The 26,408-nt window shown below is 40.6% G+C and overlaps 1 protein-coding gene across 2 annotated transcripts in view; it reads left to right on the top strand.

Annotated features, from left to right (window-relative positions):
* rnf220a (ring finger protein 220a) overlaps window positions 1-26,408 on the top strand; it is a 176,507-nt gene that overhangs the window by 100,902 nt on the left and 49,197 nt on the right. The window contains exons 3-5 of one of the 2 annotated variants that reach the window (XM_061693486.1): window positions 12,568-12,697; window positions 18,438-18,489; window positions 22,932-23,027. In XM_061693486.1, the coding sequence (XP_061549470.1) occupies window positions 12,568-12,697; window positions 18,438-18,489; window positions 22,932-23,027 (278 nt within the window). Of the gene's footprint in view, window positions 1-12,567; window positions 12,698-18,437; window positions 18,490-22,931; window positions 23,028-26,261 lie in introns of those variants that run through there. The other variant, XM_061693484.1, reaches the window with a different exon arrangement.

Below are 26,408 nucleotides of genomic sequence, written 5' to 3'. Positions count from 1 at the left end.
ATGCAGCACGCTAAAACTGTGACTTTCATTTATCGCTCCCTGAACCATACTGACACACACTACTGCAATGCAGGAAGTTTGATCGGTGCGTGTTTTATTTTGAGTCCAGCTGGACGTCAGAGAGAGGGGTAATATAACAGACATTGCGCAGACAGACAGTTAGATAGATGGAAGGCCAGACTGCTACTCTTGTATGAAGGATTATCCCCTATCCTCTGTTTGTGACAAGAGCTGATAAGGGCCTGAGAGGAGAGGCAGCAAGAGGCTGAGAGGGCTCATGCTCTCGCACACATATTCACATATAATCCACGACAAGAGAGATATCAATCCATCATTTAGAGCCGGGGATTCAGCAAGAGGAAATAGGTTCTTCCCAGTCGCTGACAATCCTCCATCCTGACACACACACTTGTGCACAAAAACAAAAAAAACTACAATAGCATCTTCTGGTGCAAACGCTCCCCGGATTTTAGACTGCAGTTGTTTGAATGATATCAATTCCTTGTATTTATCTGATTTACATTTGGCTATTGTGGTACACAGCTTTATATTGGTGCAAATTTAGACCTTTTATTTCCCACCAATAGCCATGAAACATGAGTCCTAATGCCCTACCTTTCCATATCGGCATCTAAAAAAAGAAAAACCCTCTTATTTGTTGAAAGGAAATAGAAGGTCACGGCCTAACAGTGTAAAAGCATCTCATTTGCCTGCCATGATTGCCATGTGTAATTTTTGGTGCGGCTGATAGTTTTCAGGGTGAGATGGGTTTTTTTGGGGGGGGGGGCTTCTTTTGTTGAATTCAGGAGGCCATTTTCCACCAAGGAATTGCAATTCCCTCTAAAATTTGCAAGTGAATGTTAAGAGATGCTGCAGAGTTGAAATGAAAGGACTGAATTGAGGTTGTCAAAACATCACAGCAATAGAGCATTCCAAGCTACCATGCATATATGTATGATATGGATCTGATGGACACTTAGTCGGTGGTATAGCTCCTGTTGCTGTATGACATCAGTACCGCATCTCCTTTGTCTCCATATCCTCCCTTTAATCTTTTTTTTTTATGGAAAGATACCCTAATGCAAATCTGAAGAGGCACCTTTTGTTTATTTGATTGAGTTTGCTGAGAATTGATCTTTCTGTCCGTATAAATTAAATAATACTACGAAGAAGAAATAGTGTTGATGCACTGTAGCATTGCTTAAAAAAAATAATAAATAAAGGGGGGGCTCTCCCGTTCACACAAGATACAAGCAGACTGAGAGGGAGTGAGTGTTAGGCCGTGCATCGCTAAGAGTCAGGTTAGGTGGCAGGGCCATTTGGCGACAGCTCCGGTGCTAGAGTTGATAGATGAGACAAACTGCGGGCTCTTTTCTCGTGTAACTTTAAAATCATTAAGCCTTTTACACAGCCATGCAGATTTTTATGGCCACCTTTACAGCCTGTCGGCATCCAGCAAAATGGAGGAACACAGGGAGGACAGGGATACGTCATAACTTTGCGTAATGTGACACACAAGGACATTCCAACGTACAGCATACTGTAATTGACTTTCACTAATGTCACTTCAATGTCATTCTCAGGAAATTATCTCAATATCTTCTAAATATCTAAATATCAACTAAAGGAAATGGCTAACAATGAATAAATGTATTGTTAACTTAATTTAAAAAAAGATACACAAACATGTATATCACCCACTTTATGCGTACATAAATATTCACTCCTATTAGGGGATTTGTGTTAACTCTAGGGTCCTTTACAAAATATAATAATAATAATCATTGAATGCATTTCTCATCTCATCTCTGCGATTATACAGCAGGTGACAATGAAGCTCAGGTAAATGCGGACAGTAATCTGGCACTGAGAGGACAGTGTGACATTGATTTAAGATTTTAATCTGCTGCTCCTCTTTGGCGGGCACGTAGTGCAATAACAAACATGCACAATGCAGCTTTTTTTTTTTTTTAAATAAATTCCTTCGATAGAAGGTTATGACATGAGAGATAAAGCCATAACTGAATAATGGACTGCTATTAATGATATATTATAATACTGTACCCTATATTAATGTGCTATTTCTTTCTAATAAGATAGGTGTTCTGTTATGAAGGGCAATAATGTTAATAGTACACAATTCTGCCATCAAGGTGGGCGCTCCACATATCGTCAATAACCACTCATGCACATGCATGTGTAAAGTGTGTACAAGCCTTGATCCATCTAGCTATCCATCCATCTGTCCCTCCTCCCATTCCCTCCCTCCCTCCGTGTTAAGATTTAATTAACACCAAGCGGGCATCCACAACCCTCATTATGGCTAATTAGTTAAAACATCAGCCAATCTACCGTTAATTGGCTTTGGTAATTAATTCAGCTGCTAGACCATATGAAAGCAGCAGGGAGAGAGAGATAATGGGAGGAAGGAGGGTAATGGCATCACAGGAGAAATTATATAAAAGTTGAGAGAATGAAAGAAAAAAATATTATGCAAGAATATAAAGAGAATTAACAGCAAATAATGTGTAGACTGTACAGCATTCTGTATGTCAATTCATGCTAGTCTAAATGTACGGACTGGTACACTGTCAAACACACAATTTCAGTTATCGTTCATTCAAAAGGTGATGGATGGGGTTGAGTTCTTTCATATCAAACCTATCCTAACACACCTTTGCGGAACTTGTTTTGCGCAGTGTGGCATGCGTGATCTTGCTTGAACTAAAAAAGGGCCTCCCCACATAAGTATAAAATTGTATAAAATGCCAAACTGAATCATTGAGTAAAAGGTGTGTTGCGTTCTGTCCACATAATGTGTGTAAATGCTTAAAAAAGGAATCGTCAAATTCAAACTGGAAGGTACACTATATTGCCAGAAGTATTCACTCAGCTGCCTTGACTCACATAGGATTTTAAGTGTTATCCCATTCCAAATCCATATGGTTCAATATGATGTTGGTCTACCCTTTGCAGCTATAACAGCTTCAACTCTTGTGGAAAGGCTTTCAACAAGGTTTAGGAGTGTGTTTATGGGAATTTTTGAGGATTCGTCCAGGAGCATATTTGTGAGGTCACACACTGATGTCGGATGAGAAGACCAAGCTCACTGTCCACTTGAAATCAACCCAAAAGGTGTTCTATCGGGTTGAGGGCAGGAGTCTTTGCAGGTTAGTTAAGTTCGCCCATACCAAATTCTCTCATCCATGTCTTATGGACCTTGCTTTGTGCACTGGTGCACAGACACGTTGGAACAAGGAAGGGGTAATCCCCAAACTGTTTGACTCTCCGAAATCTCTTGGTATGCTGAATACATAACTATTCTTCAGTGCACAAATCAAGGTTCATAAAGATACGGGTGAGAGAGTTTGATGTGGATGAAGTTGACTGGCCTCACCTCAACACCATAGGACAGTTTTGGATGCATTAGAGCGGAGACTGAGAGCCAGGCCTTCTCGTCCAGCATCAGTTTGTAACCTCACAAATGAGCTTCTGGAGAAATGGTCATAAATTTCCATAAATACACTCCTAAACCTTGCGGAAAGCATTTCCAGAAGAGTTTAAGATGTTCTGATTGCAGAGGCTGGACCGATGTCACATTAAACCCTATGGACTAAGAATGGGATGTCACTTCAATTCATATCTAATTCAAGGCAGGTGAGCGAATACTTTTTGCAATATAATGTATATGTCAGGCTGGTGAATTGGTATCGATGTCATAGTATCGGAGCATTTTTACTCTGTAGTAGTACTGGTATTTGGTGCATCCCTAATAAATATATACACACACAAAATGTATTATATGTATTATACTTTTTCAAGATATGAAGCCGAAATGTTAAGACAGGACATGATGACATCTGCTCAAACGACACGAGCTGTGTCTGTTTTACACAATGATTAAGGCTGAGTCCGGGCTTCTGCTGCCTACTTGCTGATACTCCCGCTGCCGCTGGCGCTCAGCATGTTCCCCGGTAGGCCCTTTGACATGGAGATGAGGACCGACAGGCCTCACGCCCACACCTCTTCGTTAGGTGGCCCGCCTCTTATCGCCAGCTGAGGAAGGCAAAATAAAACAGAGGCTGTCAGGAGAGAGAGTTTGAATACGGCTCTTTCTGTCACTTTTTAATAGGCCGAATATATTTTGTATATCAAGGCTACAAGAAGAATAGCAATGCTGAAGAATGTGAAGAATCGCATCGCTCTCAGTGACCTGGATAACCAGACGGGACACCTCATGTTGTCTTACTCACATTATAGAGTTTAGTGATCATTTTACTATTAAGCTTTGTGTACTGCTTACAAACATAAAATGAACAGACGCTCTTCATGTTACTATATAAGGTACAGAAAATGTATTTTGTTTATGTTAAGTGAAGGTACAGTCATTGACTTGGCTTTTGTCATAACTCCCCTCCACCAACTACTTTCCTCAGCTCACACATTATTACTAATTATTCAAGCCTTTTATCATAAAGAGAGTGTGGATGGATGTCCCTTTGCTTTGTGGGTCAATGAGTGGTTGATGCTCCATTAATTTACTTCTGTCTCCTTTACCATTTCCTCACTATATTACAAACAAATACACACACACACACACACACACGCACACACACACATGCTGACACAGTGATTGATTGAATAAACAGCTGTCAGTGGTTGGAGATAACCTCTCCAGGATCCCACTGCTCTGTCTTTCAGACAGACACGCGCACCAAGGTCCCAGGAGTAAAACCCACATTACACATGCTGATGCACACAAAAACACACATGTGCACGAAGATCATCAGATCATCATTTATCTGTAGAGCCCAGAAAAATCAGTCAGTTGATTATTTATGATGTGCTAATTTATCTGCCCTTTCTTTTGATTATTTTTTTGTTTTCTTCCTATTCCGCCTCGAAACGAACATCGCTTCATTCATGTAATGTAATCCAATATAAGTATTGTATCAAAGAATTGTATCTTTACAATTGCTGAGAATTCACTGAACAATGTTCATCGTTGTGGTTGTTGCTTGTGTCATGCGGCGTTCAATGAAAGCTCCTTATATTTTGGTCAAATTTGTTGCTCAATAAGATCACCAAAATATTGTGAAAACTGATTCAGTGCAGTTCTACACAACTGTAAACAGCAATAATAAAAAGTAATTGACTCTCCAGTCAAAACTGTGCATCGTTATTTTTATAAATGCAAATGATCTTCTTGTATCAGCACTCATTACACTTGTACCCAATGAAGTGTCCAGTGACTGTAGTATGCAATTTCCAAGTTTCATGCATGCATAGTAGGAAAACAAGCATGTATAGACACAGAGCTTTTGACTCTCCAGACTTTAACAGAAGGAAACCAGCTTTGCACACACACACACACACACACACACACACACACCTGTCCCCTCTTGATCCCTCTATCCAGCCATCTCCTGATCCCGCCTCCCCGGTATGCCGACATTTCATTTGCTTTTCTAAAAGTGACAGCCCCTGGGAGCGAGGCGAGGGCGGGATAGTGAAAGAGCCCGGTGATGAGTTTTGAGCTGGGCGTGGAGGAGTGCTATTTAAAAGTGCCATGCATCACTGTCAGTGTGGGTGAACATGTAAGCGCATTCACACCAGCACTCACACACGCCTGTGAGGCGAGACACTGGAAGCGTGCACGCAGACATGGCGCAGTGGAACGCAGCCTGGGTGGCAAACTGAAGTTGACCCCCGTTCCATTTCATCAAACGTCCTCTGAATGAGCCACCTAGACCCATCTATTTAGCGCATGAGCACACACAGAGGCAACAATCAGCCCAGTGTCTTGCCTGCTTAAATCACAGCTCACTTAGGAAAAAAACATATCATCTCTCTTTGAGACACCTTGCTAGACCCATTTGTGTTAATACTGTCTCTGGTTTTGGGCTCATATTTGCCATTATGGAGATGATGGCTTTGCCGCGGCCCCTCTCCTCACCTTCTATTGTCGGTGCGTAAAGAGGGCAGAGTCAAAATGAAGGCTGACACATTGGCAGTATTTATTCGATTTCGGATGCGAGGTGGTGTCATTCTGGTGAGAGGGAAGAGGTGGGTGGGAGGCACATTTGAAATAAGACACATTTGAAACAAGATGAGGGCTGGACCCCTTAGGATACATAAAGAGAAGGTGTGGAGAAAATTGAAAATTGTGTAGTAAAAGGGGAGAGAACATGAAAAGAAAGAGGAACAAAGAAAGAATGTAAAAGGATGTGTTTGAGGGGAAAGAGAAGTGGCCTTCTTTCCCTTTTCTGTGAATCAAATCAAATTCCCCTTATCGCACATTATTTGAAGAGGTTATCGGGCTCTGTAATGCAGTTACGCGCTGGGCTGCAGCTGAGAGATTTCCTTGTTTACCGATGTTGGCGGGTGTTACAGCTAACTGGCCTGGATAGCAGTGGGAGGAGGAGTAAAAGGGCGCAGAGAAGTGGGAGGCGAGAAAAGAGGGCTAAGCAGGCGTAAACACTTGATGCATGTCAGAAAACTCATTTATTCGAACAACAAGGAGGGCCGAATTGCAACTGTGTGTTTGTTCACGCACACACAAGGAGAAGACAGTTCTTCAAGGGTAGAAAAACACCCTCTGCATGGTTGTAATTCCATTTGGGAAAAGTGCTTGTGTGTTTTGCATTCTGTTAGTGTGTGACAGTGTGTATAGCTCTAAATACTGTGTACGTGCCAACTTGTAAATCTGGCGCTCTGTTTTTCTCACTCTTATTGTTGTACTTAAATCCAGTTTACATGCCCAGACCTCATTAGCTAATTGGTTTTGTAATTTACAAGAAAATTCCATCTGTGTTAGAAGATATAAAAGACAAACACTCAAGTTCAGTGCAGGTGTAGTTTTTTGTTTGTTTGTGTGTGTGTGTGTTCAACTTCTTGCATGAATGAATATAAATTGAATTACATTTTCTGAGTGAATATGCACAATCGAAGCATGTGGAATTTAACTTGGGAAAAGTCCAATGTACAGAAATCCTGTATTTCCTGAGATGCTGCTGTGATATGTGAGATAAAAGTGAAGGGATGACACGCAATGCAAGTCATTAAATGGGATTTGGAACCGTGTTGTGAGTACATGGTGTGCCTCTTAGCCCACTGAGCCATGAGGGCACCCCAAATGGTTTTTTATCTTCGCTTCCATTGAGAGTGAGTATTGAGCTGACAATCCCTGTCCTCTCTGGAGGTGGCCTTTTACCTCAGCCCATTGTAGTCTGTGACTGGGAGCCTGTGCTATCTTGCATCTATTGATTCCCACTTCATCTGGACCAAAGCAACTCAGGGATGGACGAGCGAGGCTTCGTGATGGGGAGCGAGGAGATTGCGAAAATAAAGCATAACGCTTGTCCAAATGTGTTAAGGATGAACGGGGTTCGAGAGAATAGTACAGGGCAAGGAGGAATCATAGAATAGGAAAATACAGGTAATAAGGAAAGGTTAAAGGGCACAAAAATAGAGGAGGAAGAATACTAAGATGATTATGAAGGGCAAAGATGGTAAAACATGGACCAATTTCTCTTTGCTCTCCATTCTTCCATATGATGCATCGGCCCCTCCTTACCATCTGGACTCCTTAATTGCTCATTAGGCTCAGGGTGTGGGCAACATCTCCTGTTATTAAAGAAAGGCACTTTGAAGGTTTCTCATTGCCAATCACACTTTGTGACTCTAAACTTGATGTTTCGGCTCAGACTGACATTTTTACTGGCTCAAATAAAATTGTGTGCGTGTGTTTCTGGCTTTTAAAAATCGTATTTTATTTGATTGTGACTCATGTTTCATTCATCAGAGTTTCTGACCGAGATCATGTATTATTTATGAAGATGTTAAATTAGAAATGAAATTGACTATCTACGTGTTATAAAAGTTTGCATTATTACATATGAAGTTGACAGACAGATGTACACGATGTTACCCGACAACACAATATATAATGTGTATCCTATAGTCTTATTAGGGGTGTATTTGTTGTATGACATTCTGTTCTACAAAGTGAACACAATTCAAGGAGTTTCCGGACCATCTGAGGACAGATGAACAAGTGGCAAGAGATGAAAGAAAGATTAGAGGTCAGATAAAGAGAGTAGAAACAAAAAGATGAAATTGGGAAAGTGTGAACTGGAGGCAGTGGGGAATATACAGAGGTTCAAGACGGGGTGATGGAGAGACAATTGAAATAAAAGAAAGATGAGCCAATCCATCTGTGTACATTAGGGGGAATCCGGCCTGCTCTCAATCATAGCTGTCAGAGACGTGTGCACATCCTCGCCGCTCTCCTCCATCCATGCGTTCAGCCATCCCTTCTTTGCTTGCACCAGTCGGCATTTGGCATTCTGAGGAATCTCTACGCTAAAAAGTCCTGTCAGGCCTATTTCCGTGTTATTGTCCCGCTATTCTCCTCCTTCCATCCTCATCACTTCTCATCTTCCTCCCTTGCTCATCTTCATTTCTCTCTCTGTCCATCCACTTGGTCCTTGGTGTGGTCCTGTGCGGCCCAAGATTAAACGCAGCCAGTTTTTGGACTTTGGGGTGCACAGTATGACATGTGGGAAGGAGGTGGGTGTGTCCACGTGTGTTCTGTTCCAACATTAATCATCTTTAAGCCACTGACAAGACTAGTGTGCGACATCAACCCCCCCCAGCATCCCCCACACATACCCTCTCCACCCATCTTTGTCTCCTCCCCTGGATTTATCTGTCCATTGCCTCCTACAATCATTCACATCCCTCAGGGAATATTTGACAGAGATAGGGAAAAAGTAAAAGGGGGAAAGGGAAGAGAAAAAATATCACGAGAAGTATACAGAAACAAGAAATAAAGGGGGTGGGAAGATGGCTCCAAATTAAAGATTGAAAACAGATTTTGATGATAAAAGGTGATGTTTTAGACCTATTTGCTGATCTTGTGGTTTTTTTAAACAGACTACAGCAATAGCATGAAAAGTCAAGTCAGTGACTTTGTACTGCTTTCGATATGATCCTGGTGTTGCTGATTGAAACTTTACACATCAGAGGAGAATGTCTGAAAGGAAATCAAAACATAAATGTCGCGTAGACAACATAAAAATAGGCTGCTTATACAGTATGTCCAGTGCGTGTTGCCGTAGGCGTGTTTGTTTGGTGGGGGGAAAGAGCCCTATCAGCTGCAGAAAAGGTTTGGATCATTCTTTGTTTGTTTGCCGTGCCGAAAAGCGACAGCTTCAGCGTGACTCAAATTATCTTGTCAAAACAATAAGGAGGCAGGAAGACACTGGGTGTGTGGTGAAAAATAGCCAAACAAGGGAGTGGAAAACAGAAATATATTGTGATTATGGGACAAAAAGAAGGGGGATTCAACACGTTTGAACATAGAACAAACTATAAATGATATGCAAGAGGCATAGATAAGGAAAGAAAAAAGAATTTTCGAAAGTAACATGTTCAATCCGACAGTGCGGGAGGATGCCTGGGAGGCCAGTATACATGCACATCTGGGAAGAAGAAGTGAACCTATTGTTGGGAACGTGTTTTTTATTCAGATGACTGAACACTTACAAAAATAGTCAGTAGGAGGGAGTATAACACCTTATCAACACACTGTCAAATTACTGTCTTACAACACTCCCACTTAACACTGACATTGCAGCACTTTAGTCATTTCCATAACTAATAACAGTGCTGCACATCACAAATAATGTCAATATTATAAATTGATTGTTCAAACCTGTAAGAGTTTTTACTTACTCCTTTTCTAACCGCACTTATTACTTTTAATAACATACTGAACTGTAAACGGTAAGCATATTAGTCTGACTTAAGCAGGGTAGAACCCAATCTCTCTCCTAAGACGCTCAAACTTTTGTCTTATTAGTCGTGGCTTGGTGAAAATATCAAGACATCAACTGTTGGACAACGCTGCCCTTGTACAGACCCTTTCACAAAAAATTGAATATCATGGAAAAGGTTTTTTATTTCCATAATTCCATTCCAAAAGTTCAACTTTAATAGATTATAGATTCAGGGCCCACAGTTTAAATAAAAATTTAGACAAGCTGACTAGGAATGAGACATTCTTCGTACTACTAGTTTTGGACGTGTTCAATTTGTTCAAACAAAAATGAAGAAACCTTGTGAGAAAACAACAACAAATATTTCCTTGATCTGACTTCAAGACCCTCCTTTGACCCATTTTACTCTGATTCCTCTTTGGCTACATTTTCCATGTTTTTCACCTAAGAGTTTTGCCACTTACAGATCATCAGATGGTAGTATACTGGTCATATGTCACACAATGACTACACTGAGAAAAACACCTATAAGTAGCATAATGTTTGCTATACGGTTGCGTACTGTACTTGTCCCCTTTGTCATAAACAAATCCACGCACAGTTTTGGGAAAGTTCATTTTCTATACAAAGTAGTTCAAACTTCAGTACACTTATCCAAAAATGAAAGAGTTCATCTCAAAAATTCAAAATTTTGAACTAAGTTCACTTTTCCAAAAAATATATTTTTTCTTCAATACTGCATGTTGCTGACGAGTGATTATCCTCAAAATACTGGCGTTTCATTTCCCCCTTGTCGCCACCCATTCAGTCCACACGAGTTGGCAGTTGCAGCTTTCAATTTATGATCTCAAAAACACGAGGAAAAACTACTTGCTTGAATGGTCTTTCTTAAATGAGGAATTCAAACAAAAATAGGACTTTTGTCCTTAATGTGCAGATAAAAACATGCAACACAGTATGACAGAAACGACGATGAAAGGACAATAACTTTGCATATTAAAGAAATATTTGATGTAGTCTTAAATTACAAAACCAAAAAAAATCCATATTATAACAGTGTGATCATAGTGTTTTAACGAAAGCATTCTGAGCAAAACAATTTTTATATGCAAACACATACACCCAACACAGTATGAGAAGAACGACGGTGAAACGACATTGATAACTGCAGTCCGAGCAGCTCTGGCTGACTATATTAACAGAATATTTTATCTCGTCTTATATTACAAAACTAAATACATTTCATATTATCACAGTGTGATCATAGAATGTTTTAACTAGAGCATTCTGTAACAAATGATTATTTTCCGAACAAAGAACACAGTCGCTCCCATTTATGGAGTGTCACTGAACGCACCTCGCGCATGTAAACAATAATGGCGGCCGAACTGGATCGGTGGACAAATACGGCGTTTGTCCCTCGACATATGAAGGCTCGTGTACACAGACCCTTTCCAAAAAAAAAATTAATATCATGGAAAAGTGTATTTATTTCCATTCAAAAACTTTCATAGATTATAGATTCAGGGCCCACAATTGAAACAATTTCAAGTTCAAGTTTTATTTTTACATAATTTGGGCTTCCACCTCATAAAGCCCACAAAATCAGGAAAGGAAATCATCATTTACATCTGAGTTTTTGTAGAAGAAAAAGAAAAGAAATGAGGGTCACATTAATACAATCAAAATATGGTACTTTCAAAGCAATATGTTAAAATTAGAAATGAGCTCATCAGAGGGACAACCAAGGTTAGATATTTTGGAGACAAAGTTAAGAGAGAGCAGACTTCGATGGTTTGGACACGTCCAGAGGAGAAATAGTGAGTATATTGGTAGAAGGATGATGAGGATGGAGCTGCCAGGCAAGAGAGCTTGAGGAAGACCGAAGAGAAGGTTGATGGATGTCGTGAGGGAAGACATGAGGGCAGTTGGTGTTAGAGAGGAGGATGCAGGAGATAGGCTTACATGGAAAAGGATGACACGCTGGACAAGCCCAAAGGAAAAGAAGAAGAGATGCCCAGGATATGCCCGGACAGCTCACCCATGTCCTTCATCTTGTAGCACTCATTGAGAGCTTGTTTCAAACTCATCCATGGTTTCTGTTGATTCTGTGAGCAAAATCAGGTCATCCACATGCACAGCTAGTATCTCTAGCTCATGTCGAAGTCTCACAAACACACATGGGTCTGATGTGCTCTGTCTAAAACCAATATTCTCCATAACCTCGGTGAAAGCCTTACTCCAACAGCGAGGAGACTGTTTCAGTCAATATATTAACTTCTTCAGTTTGCACACTAGATGTTCCTGACCTGGTTTGATTTATCCTTCTGGTTGCTCCATGTAGATTTCCTCTTCCAGGTGTCCATTTAGAAATGCAATTCCTACATCCATCTGGTTTACACGTAGATTAGTCTGGGCAGCAAAGGACAGTAAGGTACGAATCGAGCTGAATTGTACCACAGGTGACAAAGTCTAAGAGTAAGAGCAAAATTGCTTCATGTTACAAGATCCTAGTTCTTCTGTACTGTGTGCCGCAAGATGTATTACGAGCTTTTGATGTGATGTTTGTGTGATTTCAGTCCTAATTACTTAGGCTTGGAAGGTCAAAACATTTATGACACCAGAGGCATGTTGTGTTGCCATAGGCTGCCCACTGGGCCTGTGGATGTCATGACCTCCTGAAGATGAAAGATACATTTTACAATTGTTTTTGTCCCTGGCTCTATTTCTCTAAACTGCATTAATACCACTAGTTTTTAACTCAAATTTTCTTTGTTGTCTCCAGGTAAGAAGAAAATGTCACTGTATGACAGCCAAGCTCCAATCTGCCCCATCTGCCAAGTGTTGCTCAGGCCCGGCGAGCTACAAGAACACATGGAAACAGAGATAGAAAGGCTAGCCAACATGTGCCTTAGGTAGGAGTTGAACCCTCCGTGTATGTTGCAATCATACTCACAACTATACACACAAGCTAAGGTCGATGTCAACGTTTAGCTGAAAGATGATTTTAAAGTACAGTGCTTAACAAATGTATTGACCGCGTCATAAAAACGAGTGCAGATGGACAATCCATACATTTACATACATACCTTACATGTCATGACTACATGCCAATCTTGCTAATTTCGTTCCTCTTCTCTCAGCTGGATTCTTTTCCATATTTTCGTGTTCTTTGATCCTTTCCATCCATCCTTTTCCCACTCCAATGCCTCTATCCATCTTTATTCCTGACTTGTCTCTGTCATCTTTACATCAGCTCCCTAAAACATCATTTTGTAATTGCCTCAGGGCCCAACTGTACCAGGTTACCGCCATGACGCTCACATCGAACAAGGATATATTGATTTACACGCAGATTACGAGATTGTGGCTGCAAAGTGTGCCTTACAAATTCTAAATTTAAACACCATCAAATTGTGGTAGCCCATTACCGTTTTATTTAAGGTAACTTTTTAAAAAAAATTATCATTACCATTATTAGTCACTGACAGTGCAGTGTAATATGACTATAGCATTTTCATTCGTAGCGTTACCTTTATCTTTTTGATAATGGTATATTTTGATTACAAGGTAGCAATATTTGTTATTATCGCTGTTGTACCTTTTCAGCGGTGCATGACGTCTTACTAAACGATAATATGCTTTTCCCAGGCATCTGAGTAGTAACCATAGTATTAGGCACAGCTCTCAGTATGATGCAGTGCCATTCTACACCACTGCAAACTACTTGTACACTCGCAATAATAAACCTTTTGTGAAATGACTCTTCTTTGGCATTAAAAACTGACCATTGATTCTAGCAATGGACTCTGCAGACATTGTTGGATAAGTAACTGCTATTATCTGATCCTCCAAAATTATTCTATTGATTGCACCAATAAAAATTATGTGACTACAATCTTTGGGAGATAAAATGATTGCAAAAGTGATTAGAGGACATGAGATGACAAAAATTTTAAGTATACAACATATATATATATATATATATATATATATATATATATATATATATATATATATATATATATATATATATATATATAAACACAACAGAAAAAAATCTTCCCGCATGTGTGTGTGTCACTTACCACAAATCTCGCCTGATATTACATTTCTTGCACACTCTTTGTCTCTGTCTCTCTGCATGGTTGCAGCCCACATTAAAAGTGACAGTAGGAATTTGTTCCAATTTTTTTGTAAATTTTCCTTTAATGAAGACCTGAGCTTGTGGAATGAAATAGTTGTGTTTATGGAAACTAAGGTGTGTGTGTGTGTGTGTGTGTGTATGTGTGTGTACATGTTGAATATGACGGTTTTCTTTTATATGCGTCAATCTGTGTACGTCACACGGGTTAGATTGCACATCGTCTCCTGTGACAGAGGTCTTTCGCTTCTTCATGGTCCGCAGCTTCTCATCTATGGACATGAAAATCACACACAGTTGAGCAAATGGAAATCTTTCATGCCCTATACACCTCAGGTGACTCAAGGGGGCAAAGAAATCTACATATTCCGCCTTCTACCCGTCCCCGGTACTCATCACCTTCCTCCTCTTCTTTCATGATCAATTCGCTTTTACTAGAGCCTGCCACACTTTGCTAGTAGATGCCTCGGAATGGTAAAAAGCAATCAGTCTGTGTTCTTACTGCACTTATTGTGTGAGATCTACTCAAGATTGCCAAATACTGCACACCACACACATGACGATATCTCTGCCAACATTCCAGTCTCATCCCCCAAACCAGAAGTCTGGCATAGTACCCTGACTAACCTGTGAGAGGCAGCATGTTGCTAAAGTGCATCCAGACTGTTGGAAAATACAAAGAAGCAGGCGTAGTAAAAGAAGGTAGGCCTTCTCTTAGCTTACCTGGTGACTACCTGTACATTGTGGTGGCAAACGCTTCTCCTTGTCCTTTCTATTATGGTGACGTTGGTCACGGAATGTGTGGTAGGCTGATTTTTGGTGGTAAGTATTAAAGATTTAACATTTACAATTGTTTGCCATGCCGGTTTATGGGATATGTCAGGGCTGGAAAAAAAATTACTCTCAACCCATCCCACACCACAGTGCAATCAGTCAGGATAGTCTTTTGAGACATACGATAATCTGTTTTTTACTGAATTTGGTTGCACAGGTAAAGTCAGGCTCAAAATCATCTCGATTATCTTTATGTGTGTACCCCCCTTGTGTGGATCAGATTGCTCTGATTTAATTCCTGTACTGCCAAGACATCTCGCCATATTGACATATCTGTGGATTGCTGATGGCTATTACATGTAGCAGTGGCGGCTAGTCACAAGAGGGGGCTTGAGTGCCCACCACCACTGGCATCACATTACTTTTATTGAAAACAAAAAATTATAATATAGAGTAAAAGTAAAATATAATATTTAGTAAAGTTAAAGAAATCTCTGGGCGGCACGGTGGCCGACTGGTTAGAACGTCAGCCTCACAGTTCTGACGACCCGGGTTCAATCCCCGTCCCCGCCTGTGTGGAGTTTTCATGTTCTCCCCGTACCTGTGTGGGTTTTCTCCGGGCACTCCGGTTTCCTCCCACATCCCAAAAACATCCACGAATTGGAGACTCTAAATTGCCCGTAGGCATGACTGTGAGTGTGAATGGTTGTTTGTTCCTATGTGCCCTGCGATTGGCTGGCAACCAGTTCAGGGTGTACCCCGCCTCCTGCCCGATGACAGCTGGGATAGGCTCCAGCACGCCCGCGACCCTAGTGAGGAGAAGCGGCTCAGAAAATGGATGGATGGAAAGAAATCTCTCAGAAACATCTCTGTTGTCTGTTTCTTAATCTGCATCCACTCTAGGGCGCAAAAATCCATTGACAAAGTTTGACATGTGCAGTAGTCCCTCTTCATTGCAATAGATAGCTAAGTTCGGGGGCAACATTACCACGCCCCAAATTGGCGACGTCATACCCGACTGACTGCAGCATCTCAGTCTCCATATAGTAGATGTTTGTGGATGTCTACATATGATTGTTCTCTGTCTCTATGCACGCACCACTTCCGCAGTCCGTGTTGACATGTCAAACTCCGTTTTAGTCAAGTGCGGCAAAGTTTATCCGCTGTGTGCTGGAATTGCTAGTTATTTATTTGGAGCTTTACATGTCATCGATTTACATCTCATCGATTTAAAAGTTTGTGATTCTCCACCCTCCTTTTGAGTCTTCCCTACAGATGGTTTAGGTCTGGAGACATGCTTTGCCAGTCCATCACCTTTACCTTCAGCTTCTTAAGGAAGGCAGTGGTCACCTTGGAGGTGTGTTTAGGGTCATGTTTGTCAATCATGGTTTCCTCGATGAACTGTAGCTCTCAAGTGCCTGCAGCATTCATGCAGTCCCAGACCATTACCCAACCTCTTCAAACACTGCAGCAATGCTGGCAGCACTCAAGCATTTGTCTTCCAAAGTCCACCTCTGGATATGATACTTAGCATCTGCACAAAACTTCTTTGGTAGACTATGGCGAGCCCTGTCCTGAGTGGAACTTGTCATGTTAAACCACTGTATGGTCTTGGCCACTGAGCTGCTGCCCAGTTTTAGGATGTTAGCAATCCTTTTATAGCCTGGTAGTCCATCTTTATGAGAAGCAACAATTCTTATTTCAGATGCTCACAGTGTTGCTTGCCATGAGGTTCCTTTTTTAACTTCCAGTGACAAGTATGAGTGTGTGAGAGCAGTAACAACAAATTTAACATACCTGCTGCCATGAGACCTTACAATAACACAACAGAACAATAACGACTCACATGACACCAGGGAGAGAAAATTACGGCAATTTTATTCACATTTTCGTGTCCTAGCACAAATGTTCCTTTACTGTATATGACTATACCAGAATATAGAATAGTGTGAAGCACAATTAGAAAAGGTACATACTTCACTCATCAGTATTCCCTGAGAACATTTTAAATTAACATAGATGTAAACAGATCAATTTTCAAATTATTAGCAGTTTCTTGTGGTTTTTAATATTTGAGAAAATACATTGAAAACCACAGACCATTTCACCATTGATATCTCACTTGTCTCACCAGTTTTTAAAATTCTGAATGAATCTTCATGTTAATTAGACTATGAGGTGGGGTTCATGTACTTGTTTAGGTATCTCCACATCCATCCATCTATCCATTCTCTGAGCCGCTTATTCTCACAAGGGTCGCGGGAGTGCTGGAGCCTATCCCAGCTATTATCGGGCAGGAGTCGGGATACACCCTGAACTGGTTGCCAGCCAATCGCAGGGCACATATAAACAAACAACCAATCACACTCACAATCACTCCTACGGGCAATTTAGAGTCTTGCATGTTTTTGGGATGTGGGAGGAAACCGGAGTGCCCGGAGAAAACCCACGCAGGCATGGGGAGAACATGCAAACTCCACACAGGCGGGGGACGGGGATTGAACCCCGGACCTCAGAACTGTGAGGCAGACGCTCTAACCAATTGTTCACCGTGCCGTATCGTCACATAGTAGTTTATATTTCAAACAAAACTGGCCACCTACATGATTTTAATGCATTGTAAGACATGGTGGTATTCAAATGAGTTACTGTATTTTAAGCACCACCATGTCCTCAGGACTATTTTACGTATACACCACATCTCATTACCCCTGCACGTTATCTATCTTTTTCTCACATCTTTCATTCTTCTCGCCCTTATCCTGCCGTCAGTCCGTGTGTTTGTTTCACTTTGGTGTTTTGCTCATTTCCACACTCTTCTCCTTACTTTAACATGGCAAGCAGTCAGAATTTTCCAGCCCCATAACCCACAGCCATCAAAAATTCATAGAACTGGGCAAACCCATGTGTGCAGCCGCGAGAGAGGAAGCGCCGGCAACTCTGCCTTCTCTGTCTTTCGCCCTTCTTTTCTGTCATCTTTCATCTTTTCCTCTGCTTAGTCTCTCTCTTTTTACATTGCCTGGTTTTCTCCTTTATTCTTTGTCCTTACATTTCATCTCGACACCCTTTCTTTCCCCCACCTTTTCCCTATACTTTAATCTCTCTCTCAGTCCCCCCTCGCTCATTGTGGCAATTTTCTCCTATCCTAGCAGGCATTCAACCACTGTCCCCTCTTCATCCCTTGTCTCCCCCCTCCATCTCTTGTCGCTGTTTGACACCGTCAACAAGCAGGTAGAGGTGGCTGTTATAGTTGATGCCTCTGCAGAGGTTCCTGGTAATGAAGGAAATTGAGAAAGAGGGAGGAGAGAGGTGGCAGAAACAGAGAAAAAAGTAGAGCGAGGAGTGTTGGCTGATTTCCCGGCATTTCACGGCAGCTTGACTATGTCACCCATGTTTATTCTCTTTGTTGGCGGAGGTGAGGCTGTCATACACACGACTCATACACAGAAACAAACCGCGCACACTCACACACACACACACACACACACTATGTGTAAAGATGCACACAAAACATGCATATACAAATGACATTCCAAGAGGTGAGAGTGCAAACGGTCTGAATGAATGCAGAACATGCTTTGCTATGTATACTGTACTATTTTTATTTATTTTATTTTATTTTTTATTATAATGAGCTCAGGAATAAAGGCTAGCAAAAATTTAAGTTGAGATTCAACCGTTAATTACACATGCAGCGTCACTGAATGGAAATATATTTTGTCTTCTTTCTCCAACAGCAGTAAGATCCCTTCACCCAAACATGGAGCAGTCACTCCAGGAACCCCCAAGGTGAGATCAGTGTACCTTTTTTTTTTTTTTTTTTTACATAACACAATTGAGACATTTTGCCAAAAGGAAAAAGGTAGTGCAGATTGACACCAATAGACCATTAGAGATTAGAAGGAAAATTCTGCAAACAAAATGCACAACACAATACATCCACATTTGATGACACGAGACAAAATAAATGGTTGTCGTATTTTGATATATTGTCATTTAGATTTTTATTATACAACTGTATGTATCAATAAAAATACATGAACACATCAATTAAAATGTTCTGTGTTCAATAACAAATGGGAAATAAGGTTTCCCTTTGCATAGGACTCTCTAGCTTCCGACCCTTGATGTACGATGCAAATGTCATTCAAATGGGGAAAGATTGGAATGTCACTATGCTATCGGACTGTCCAAACCTCAAACCATCGTGGCACCTTTGTCTTTTTCTCATCCTCATGAACCAGAAAATATCCATATATATATATATATATATATATATATATATATATATATATATATATATGCATATATTGTAAGCCTGCTTAAGCCAGTACATGTCCAGGCCCCTCTGTATTGCAGATTTTCATGGGTATAATTTGTTCAATATTTTTGTGTTATTCATTGTTCTTGCTCTCTCTCAAAAAAAATATCTTTCAGCCTGCCACAAAAGCAATTTTTGTAGGATGATATATTTGCCCAAAAACTATCACGATAAATGATAGTATCGTTGCTTGTTTTTTTTTATTCCACTGATATAATGATATTATAAAGCATAATAATTCAAGTACATCCTTTTTAACAACAATTACATTTAAATTCTAAAGAACATTGAACATTGGCATTGTAATATAGAACAATAAATAAAATAATAAATAAACTCAGACTCTACTAGCAAAAATTGAACTTAAACAAATATTAAACAAGTATACAGGCATTAACCTACCAAAGAGGCCCCAAAATAATTTATTAAAGCCTGCCAAATTTGAATGGATGAAAAAAAAACAAGTACAGTGGGGCAAAAAATATATTTAGTCAGCCACCAATTGTGTAAGTAATCCAACTTAAAAAGATAAAAGAGGCCTGTAATTTTCATCATAGGTATACCTATCCCATGAGAGACAAAATGAGAAAAAAAAATCCAGAAAATCCAATTGTCTGATTTTTAAAGAATTTATTAGCAAATTATAGTGGAAAATAAGTATTTGGTCACCTACAAATAAGAAAGATTTTTGGCTCTCAAAGCCTGTAACCCCTTCTTTGAGAGGATCCTCTGTCCTCCACTCGTTACCTGTACTCGCTACACTCGTTACCTGTATTAATGGCAGCTGTTTGAACTCGCTATCATTATAAAAGACACCTGTCCACAACCTCAAACAGTCACACTCCAAACTCCACTATGGCCAAGACCAAAGAGCTGTCAAAGGACACCAGAAACAAAATTGTAGACCTGCACCAGGATGGGTAGACTGAATATGTAATAGGTAAGCAGCTTGGTGTGAAGAAATCAACTGTGGGAGCAATTATTAGAAAATGAAATGGAAGACAGAGAAGACCACTGATAATCTCCCTCGATCTGTGGCTCCACCCAAGATCTCACCCCGTGGGTCAAAATAATCACAAGAACGGTGAGCAAAAATCCTGGAACCACACGGGGGGACCTAGTGAATGACCTGTAGAGAGCTGGGACTAAAGTAACAAAGGCTACCATTAGTAACACACTATGCCGCCAGGGACTCAAATCCTGCAGTGTCCCCCTGCTTAAGACTGTACATGTCCAGGCCCGTTGTGTTTTGTGAGAGAGCATTTGGATGAGGGTTAGGAGAATGTCATATGGTCAGATGAAACCAAAACTTTTTGGTAAAAACGTGTTGTGTTTGGAGGAGAAAGAATGCTGAGTTGCAGCCAAAGAACACTATACCAACTGTGAAGCATGGGGGTGGAAACATCATGCTTTGGGGCTGTTTTTCTGTAAAGGGACCAGGATGACTGATCTATGTAAAGGAAAGAATGAATGGGGCCATGTATCGTGAGATTTTCAGTGAAAACCTCGTTCCATCAGCAAGGGCATTGAAGATAAAACGTGGCTGGGTCTTTCAGCATGACAATGATCCCAAACACACCGCCCGGGCAACGAAGCAGTGGCTTCGTAAAAAGCATTTTAAGGTCCTAGAGTGTGCTAGCCAGTCTCCAGATCTCAACCACATCTGTCTGTGTTGCCCAGCGACAGTCCCAAAACATCACTGGAGTCATCAATTAAACTACCACGCATGTTTTTGGGATGTGGGAGGAAACCGGAGTAACCGAAGAAAACCCACGCAGGCACGGGGAGAACATGCAAACTCCACATAGGCGAGGCCGGATTTGAAACCGGGTCTCAGAACTGTGAGGCAGACGTGCTAGGCAGACGTGCTAACCAGTCGTCCACCGTGCCGCCTGTACTGTATATATATGTGTGTGTGTGTGTCTACTTGGGGGGAGTTAGTAAGACGCATTGCATTTTTACACTACTCCAAACTAACATTTATTCTTAGAAATCAGTTGGACAGATTGTGCGAGAGTATCAGATGTTATGGCCACTCTACTCAGCGTAGATCAGTGAATTGTTATTACAAATTAATGAACAAAAACCATCGTGGTCAAATTACTCATTGATTTTTGTCAAGCGTAATCACGGAATTATACAGTAGCCTACTTTTTGGGTATGTAATAATATACAATGATGCATGTTGATTTAATTTGTTGGTATTTAGACCCACATTTCATTGCAAGATCCTCCTTTAGTAAAATGTTATTAAATATCATACTCCCATTATAAAACTACAGCACATTTTCAGAGCTCCCAAGGTAAACGATTCCTGACCTTTTAAAACCTGACTAAAACATATAATAGGACTTTACACATATACACACAGAGGCATATAAGTGCCATGCATAATATCCAATTTACTGCAGCCAGCAGCACTGCAGGTTGGTCATTTCTCACATATTATTAATAGATTACTGCTGTCGAGCACTTAAGCCTCTGCTCTGCCCCTTTCCACTTGATTAATAGGAGATGACGGTAAATACAAATATTTCATAGACAGAAAGGCACACATGAAAACAGAAGCACACCCACTGCTAAAAAATTGAGATCATTGGTCTTTTCTTGACATAATTTTTACACTTTTTTATTTCCTCCTTGAGTAATTCTGTGGATTATCTTTGTCATAGAGTGGTTCATGACAGGATATTATTTTGTGTGTGTGTGTGTGTGTGTGTGTGTGTGTGTGTGTGTGTGTGTGTGTGTGTGTGCGTGTGCGTGTGCGTAGAAGGCGGATTCATGAATGTCCTGTGTCAGACATTTATACCGCAGCTTTTTTTTATGTTTAACCCTCCCCCAGTTATACCTTCAACTTCTTCCTTCAAGCTTTCCTCCTTCCTTGACTCCTCTTAACATCCCATAAACATGAACTCTCATCAGTGAAAGGCGTTTTATAGACAGAGGCAGGCAGATTACAATCATTATCAATGACATGTTGTTCCCAGCATCTGAGGTGAGAATACTCTTGAAATTCTGCAAGGGCAAAAATTCGGTAGTCCTATTTTAATTAAGGACTACTCTGAAATTGTTTAAAAATGTGTCTTCCTTGCTGTTTTGATGTAGAAAACTGTCAGGGCACCAGAATACAGACCTGGGAAACAATAGTGGGCCTACTTATCTCTGTCTGGTGTTCTCTTGATGTGCTATAAATAAAAAAAACAATATAACAATATAAAAAAAATTGTGAAATCAAACGTGCTATCGAGCAGACATTGCAATGTAGATCAACAGTCTTAGCAGTTTAACTTGTGGTGATGTTCCTGGCAAACGTTAGACCTAAATGCAGAGATGATTTCTTTTCAAAAAACAAAATGCAAACAAAGCACATGGAAGCAAACAAAGAGCAAAGTCAAAACACAAGTTTCATGGGGAAACAAAACAGTCACTACCACAAACTACAGGGAAACTTGACAAGACATAAGACGAAAGCAACAGCAACAATGAACTGACACAGACTGAATAAAAAACAGGGAACTAAATACAAAGTGAGGAGACAACGAGGCACACCTGGACAAGACACAAGTGACCGGAGGGAGCCGATAAGTTGACACAAGAACAGGGCTCACGAGAACATGTTGCACACGAAAAGGTAACGAGTTGACTAGACTTGAAAAAGAGACAGGGAAATAAGACATAACTAAATATATTCAAAACAATGCAAATGTCCACAAACTACGATTACTTGAACTGGTGATTAGTTTTTTCACAATGATAAATAATGCTTCCTGTGAAACTGCTTGTCTTTTTTTTTGTAGATATTTTCTGAATATTTGCAAGTGGACTGTGCATTGTTGTGTATGCCGACAATGCAGTAAAATCATCTGAGAGAAAACGTTAGATTTTTCTTTGACTCTCTCTCCCTTTCTAGTCGATGCTGTTATCAGTGCACATCAAGCGTGAGGGAGAGTCGCCCGTGGTCTCACCGTTGTCGTCTGATGACGCCCACCACTCGGACCGATACCAGGTCACACACACGCGAACAAACACGCACAAACCGTGCATGTTACTGGACTACAGGTTGTTGATGAGCTGCATTAACCAGCGAGATGTCACAAAAGAAAGTGACAATTGTATAACTTTCAGAGTCTATATATGTACACTGTATACTTTATAAGGAGAAACGTACAATGTAAACATTTATTGAATGAGGAATTTTACCTTGGCATTCACCCAATGTTGTCATATTTTTTCATTCATGTATATACAGCACTACATACACACCATGTTTTATACACATGAACAATGTCATATTTTGGTCATAATTGCCGACTTGAAAATGTTATCTTTCATTTTCACCCCGACTAGTTTGATCTTTTGTATGTATCAAAGTTTGTTCGGTTTATTTTACAGGCCATGATCTCTCTTGAGTTCAAGTGGGATTCCCCTCTTACACCATAAAATAAGAACTATTAAGTCCCCGCAGACGTTACATCCATACGTTCTAGATGACACAGCTCATAAAGGCCTTACACTGTAGCTATAAAGTAGATTTTCTCATTAAGTGAAACTGCTGAAATCACCTTATATTATACAAATGATAAAGTCAATGGACACCGTGAAAATGAAGCATAGTGGCAGAGTTTGCCACGTTCTTTCTCTCTCGCTGTCTGTCTGCCTCAGCACACCATCCTCTCAAAAAAGAAACCAGACCAGTCCACTACCATTCAGTAAATGTTTCATAATAGTAGTAAGAGTCAGCCTCTCCTGAAGCCTAAAGTGATGGTGGACGTCTCAGAGGAGGAGGTTGTCAGTTGTTGTTGATGGATGACGGTGCGATGGTCTCATGGTCTGAGCTCCTGCCTACTGTTGCAGTGTCAGAGAGAGGACATCCAGCCCATGACTGAGGCTGTGCTTTAGTCAGCACATAGTTTGGACTGTCAGATATTTTTTTTGTGTGCATATTTTGCCCCCAACAGCAATGAAGAGGACAGTGACATCTTAACCATTATATAGAGTGGGTACGGAAAGTATACAGACCCCCGTTAAATTTTTCACTCTTTGTTATGTTGCAGCCATTTGGTAAAATCATTTAAGTTCATTGTTTTGGCACATTAATGTACACACAGCACCCCGTATTGACAGAAAAAAATTGAATTGTTGAAAATGTTGCAGATTTACTAAAAAAGAAAAACTGAAATATCACATATCATTCAGACCCTTTGCTCAGTATTTAGTAGACGCCCCCTTTTGAGCTAATACAGCCATGGGTCTTTTTGGGAATGATGCAACAAGTTTTGACTCAAGTTTTTCACACCTGGATTTGGGGATCATCTGCCGTTCCTCCTTGCAGATCCCCTCCAGTTCTGTCAGGTTGGATGGTGAAGGTTGGTGGGCAGCCATTTTCAGGTCTTTCCAGAGATGCTCAATTGGGTTTAAGTCAGGGCTCTGGCTGGGCCATTCAAGAACAGTCACGGAGTTGTTCTGAAGCCACTCCTTCGGTATTTGAGCTGTGTGCTTAGGGTCATTGTTTTTTTTTAAGGTGAACCTTCGGCCCAGTCTGAAGTTCTGAGCACTCTGGAGTAGGTTTTCATCCAGGATATCCCTGTACTTGGCCGCATTCATCTTTTCTTCGATTGCAACCAGTCTCCCTGTCCCTGCAGCTGAAAAACAGCCCCACAGCATGATGGTGCCACCACCATGCTTCACTGTTGGAACCATATTGGACAGGTGATGAGCAGTGCCTGGCTTTCTCCACACATACCGCTTAGAATTAAGGCCAAAAAGTTCTATCTTGGTCTCATCAGACCAGAGAATCCTATTTCTCACCATCTTGGAGTCCTTCAGGTGTTTTTTAGCAAACACCATGCGGGCTTGCATGTGTCTTGCACTGAGGAGAGGCTTCCGTCGGGCCACTCTGCCATAAAACCCCAACTGGTGGAGGCCTGCAGCGATGGTTGACTTTCTAGAACTTTCTCCCATCTCCCGACTGCATCGCTGGAGCTCAGCCGCAGAGATCTTTGGGTTCTTCTTTATCTCTCTCAACAAGCCTCTTCTCCCCCGATTGCTCAGTTTGGCCGGACGGCCAGCTCTAGGAAGGGTTCTGGTCGTCCCAAACATCTTCCATTTCAGGATTATGGAGGCCACTCTGCTCTTAGGAACCTTAAGTGCAGCAGAAATGTTTTTGTACCCTTGGCCAAATCTGTGCCCTGCCACAATTCTGTCTCCGAGCTCTTCAGGCAGTTCATTTGACCTCATGATTCCCATTTGCTCTGACGAGCACCGTGAGCTGTAAGGTCTTATATAGACAGGGGTGTGGCTTTCCTAATCAAGTCCCATCACTATAATCAAACACATCTGGACTCCAATGAAGGTGTAGAACCATCTCAAGGATGATCAGAAGAAATGGACAGTGGCCGAGTTAAATATATAAGTGTGACAGTAAAGGGTCTGAATACTTATGGTTGTATGATATTTCAGTTTTTCTTTTTTAATAAATCTGCAAAAAAATTCAACAATTAAGCTTTTTTCTGTCAATATGGGGTGTCTTGTGTACATTAATGAGGGAAAAATGAACTTCAATGATTTAAAAAAAAAATGGCTGCAATATAACAAAAAGTGAAAAATTTAAGGGGGTCTGAAAACTTTCCGTATTGGCCCCCTTCTCAAGTTTTTATATTTTTGCATAGTATCCCGACTTTAATTTTTAAGACCATCAAACAAATTTAAATATCAGACAAATATAACCCAAGTTAACTTCAAATGCTGTTTTAAATGATTTCATTTACTAAGGGAAAAAAAAAACATTCAAAGTTACCCAGCCCTGAGTGAAAAACGTAATTATCACCCTTGATAAATTATGAATTAATTGTGGCTAATCACAACTTTGGTTAATTTTATATATATATATATATATAAAACCTGAATCTGTGACCCTAATGAGACATACACAGCAGAACGGAAGGCTTTGTTAGTTAGTAATTAGTTCCAAATAATTCTCAAACACCTTTAGGTCTACAGTGAAAACAAAACAATTTGAAAGACAATAAGAAACGCATTGAAGGCAAGAGCACATTTGCTATCACCAAGTATAAAGACAATATTGAAATGTGTTAATGTATAAAACTTGTCATATCTTTAATTGTTAAAGTCGCTGCCAAAGGTGGGAAAATAGCTGAGCCTGGTCGGCACTGGACTGAGTTGGTCACGAATCAAACCCTTTGCTTCCCTCTAGCGGCTAAAATACATAGCAACAGTTTACCCTCCACACTTCCGTTTGCGGATGTCACGTGATCACAACAAGCTAACATGGCGTCTTGCGTGCCTTTCAGTAGGCAAAACGGGCGCCAGTTTCAATCCTTTCCCATCCGCTTTAAAATATAGACCCCGCATGATGTTGGCCCATATT

The sequence above is a fragment of the Phycodurus eques genome, chromosome 13 (assembly GCF_024500275.1).
Source record: "Phycodurus eques isolate BA_2022a chromosome 13, UOR_Pequ_1.1, whole genome shotgun sequence".
NCBI lineage: Eukaryota > Metazoa > Chordata > Actinopteri > Syngnathiformes > Syngnathidae > Phycodurus > Phycodurus eques.
This window is presented reverse-complemented; position numbering and strand designations above follow the sequence as displayed.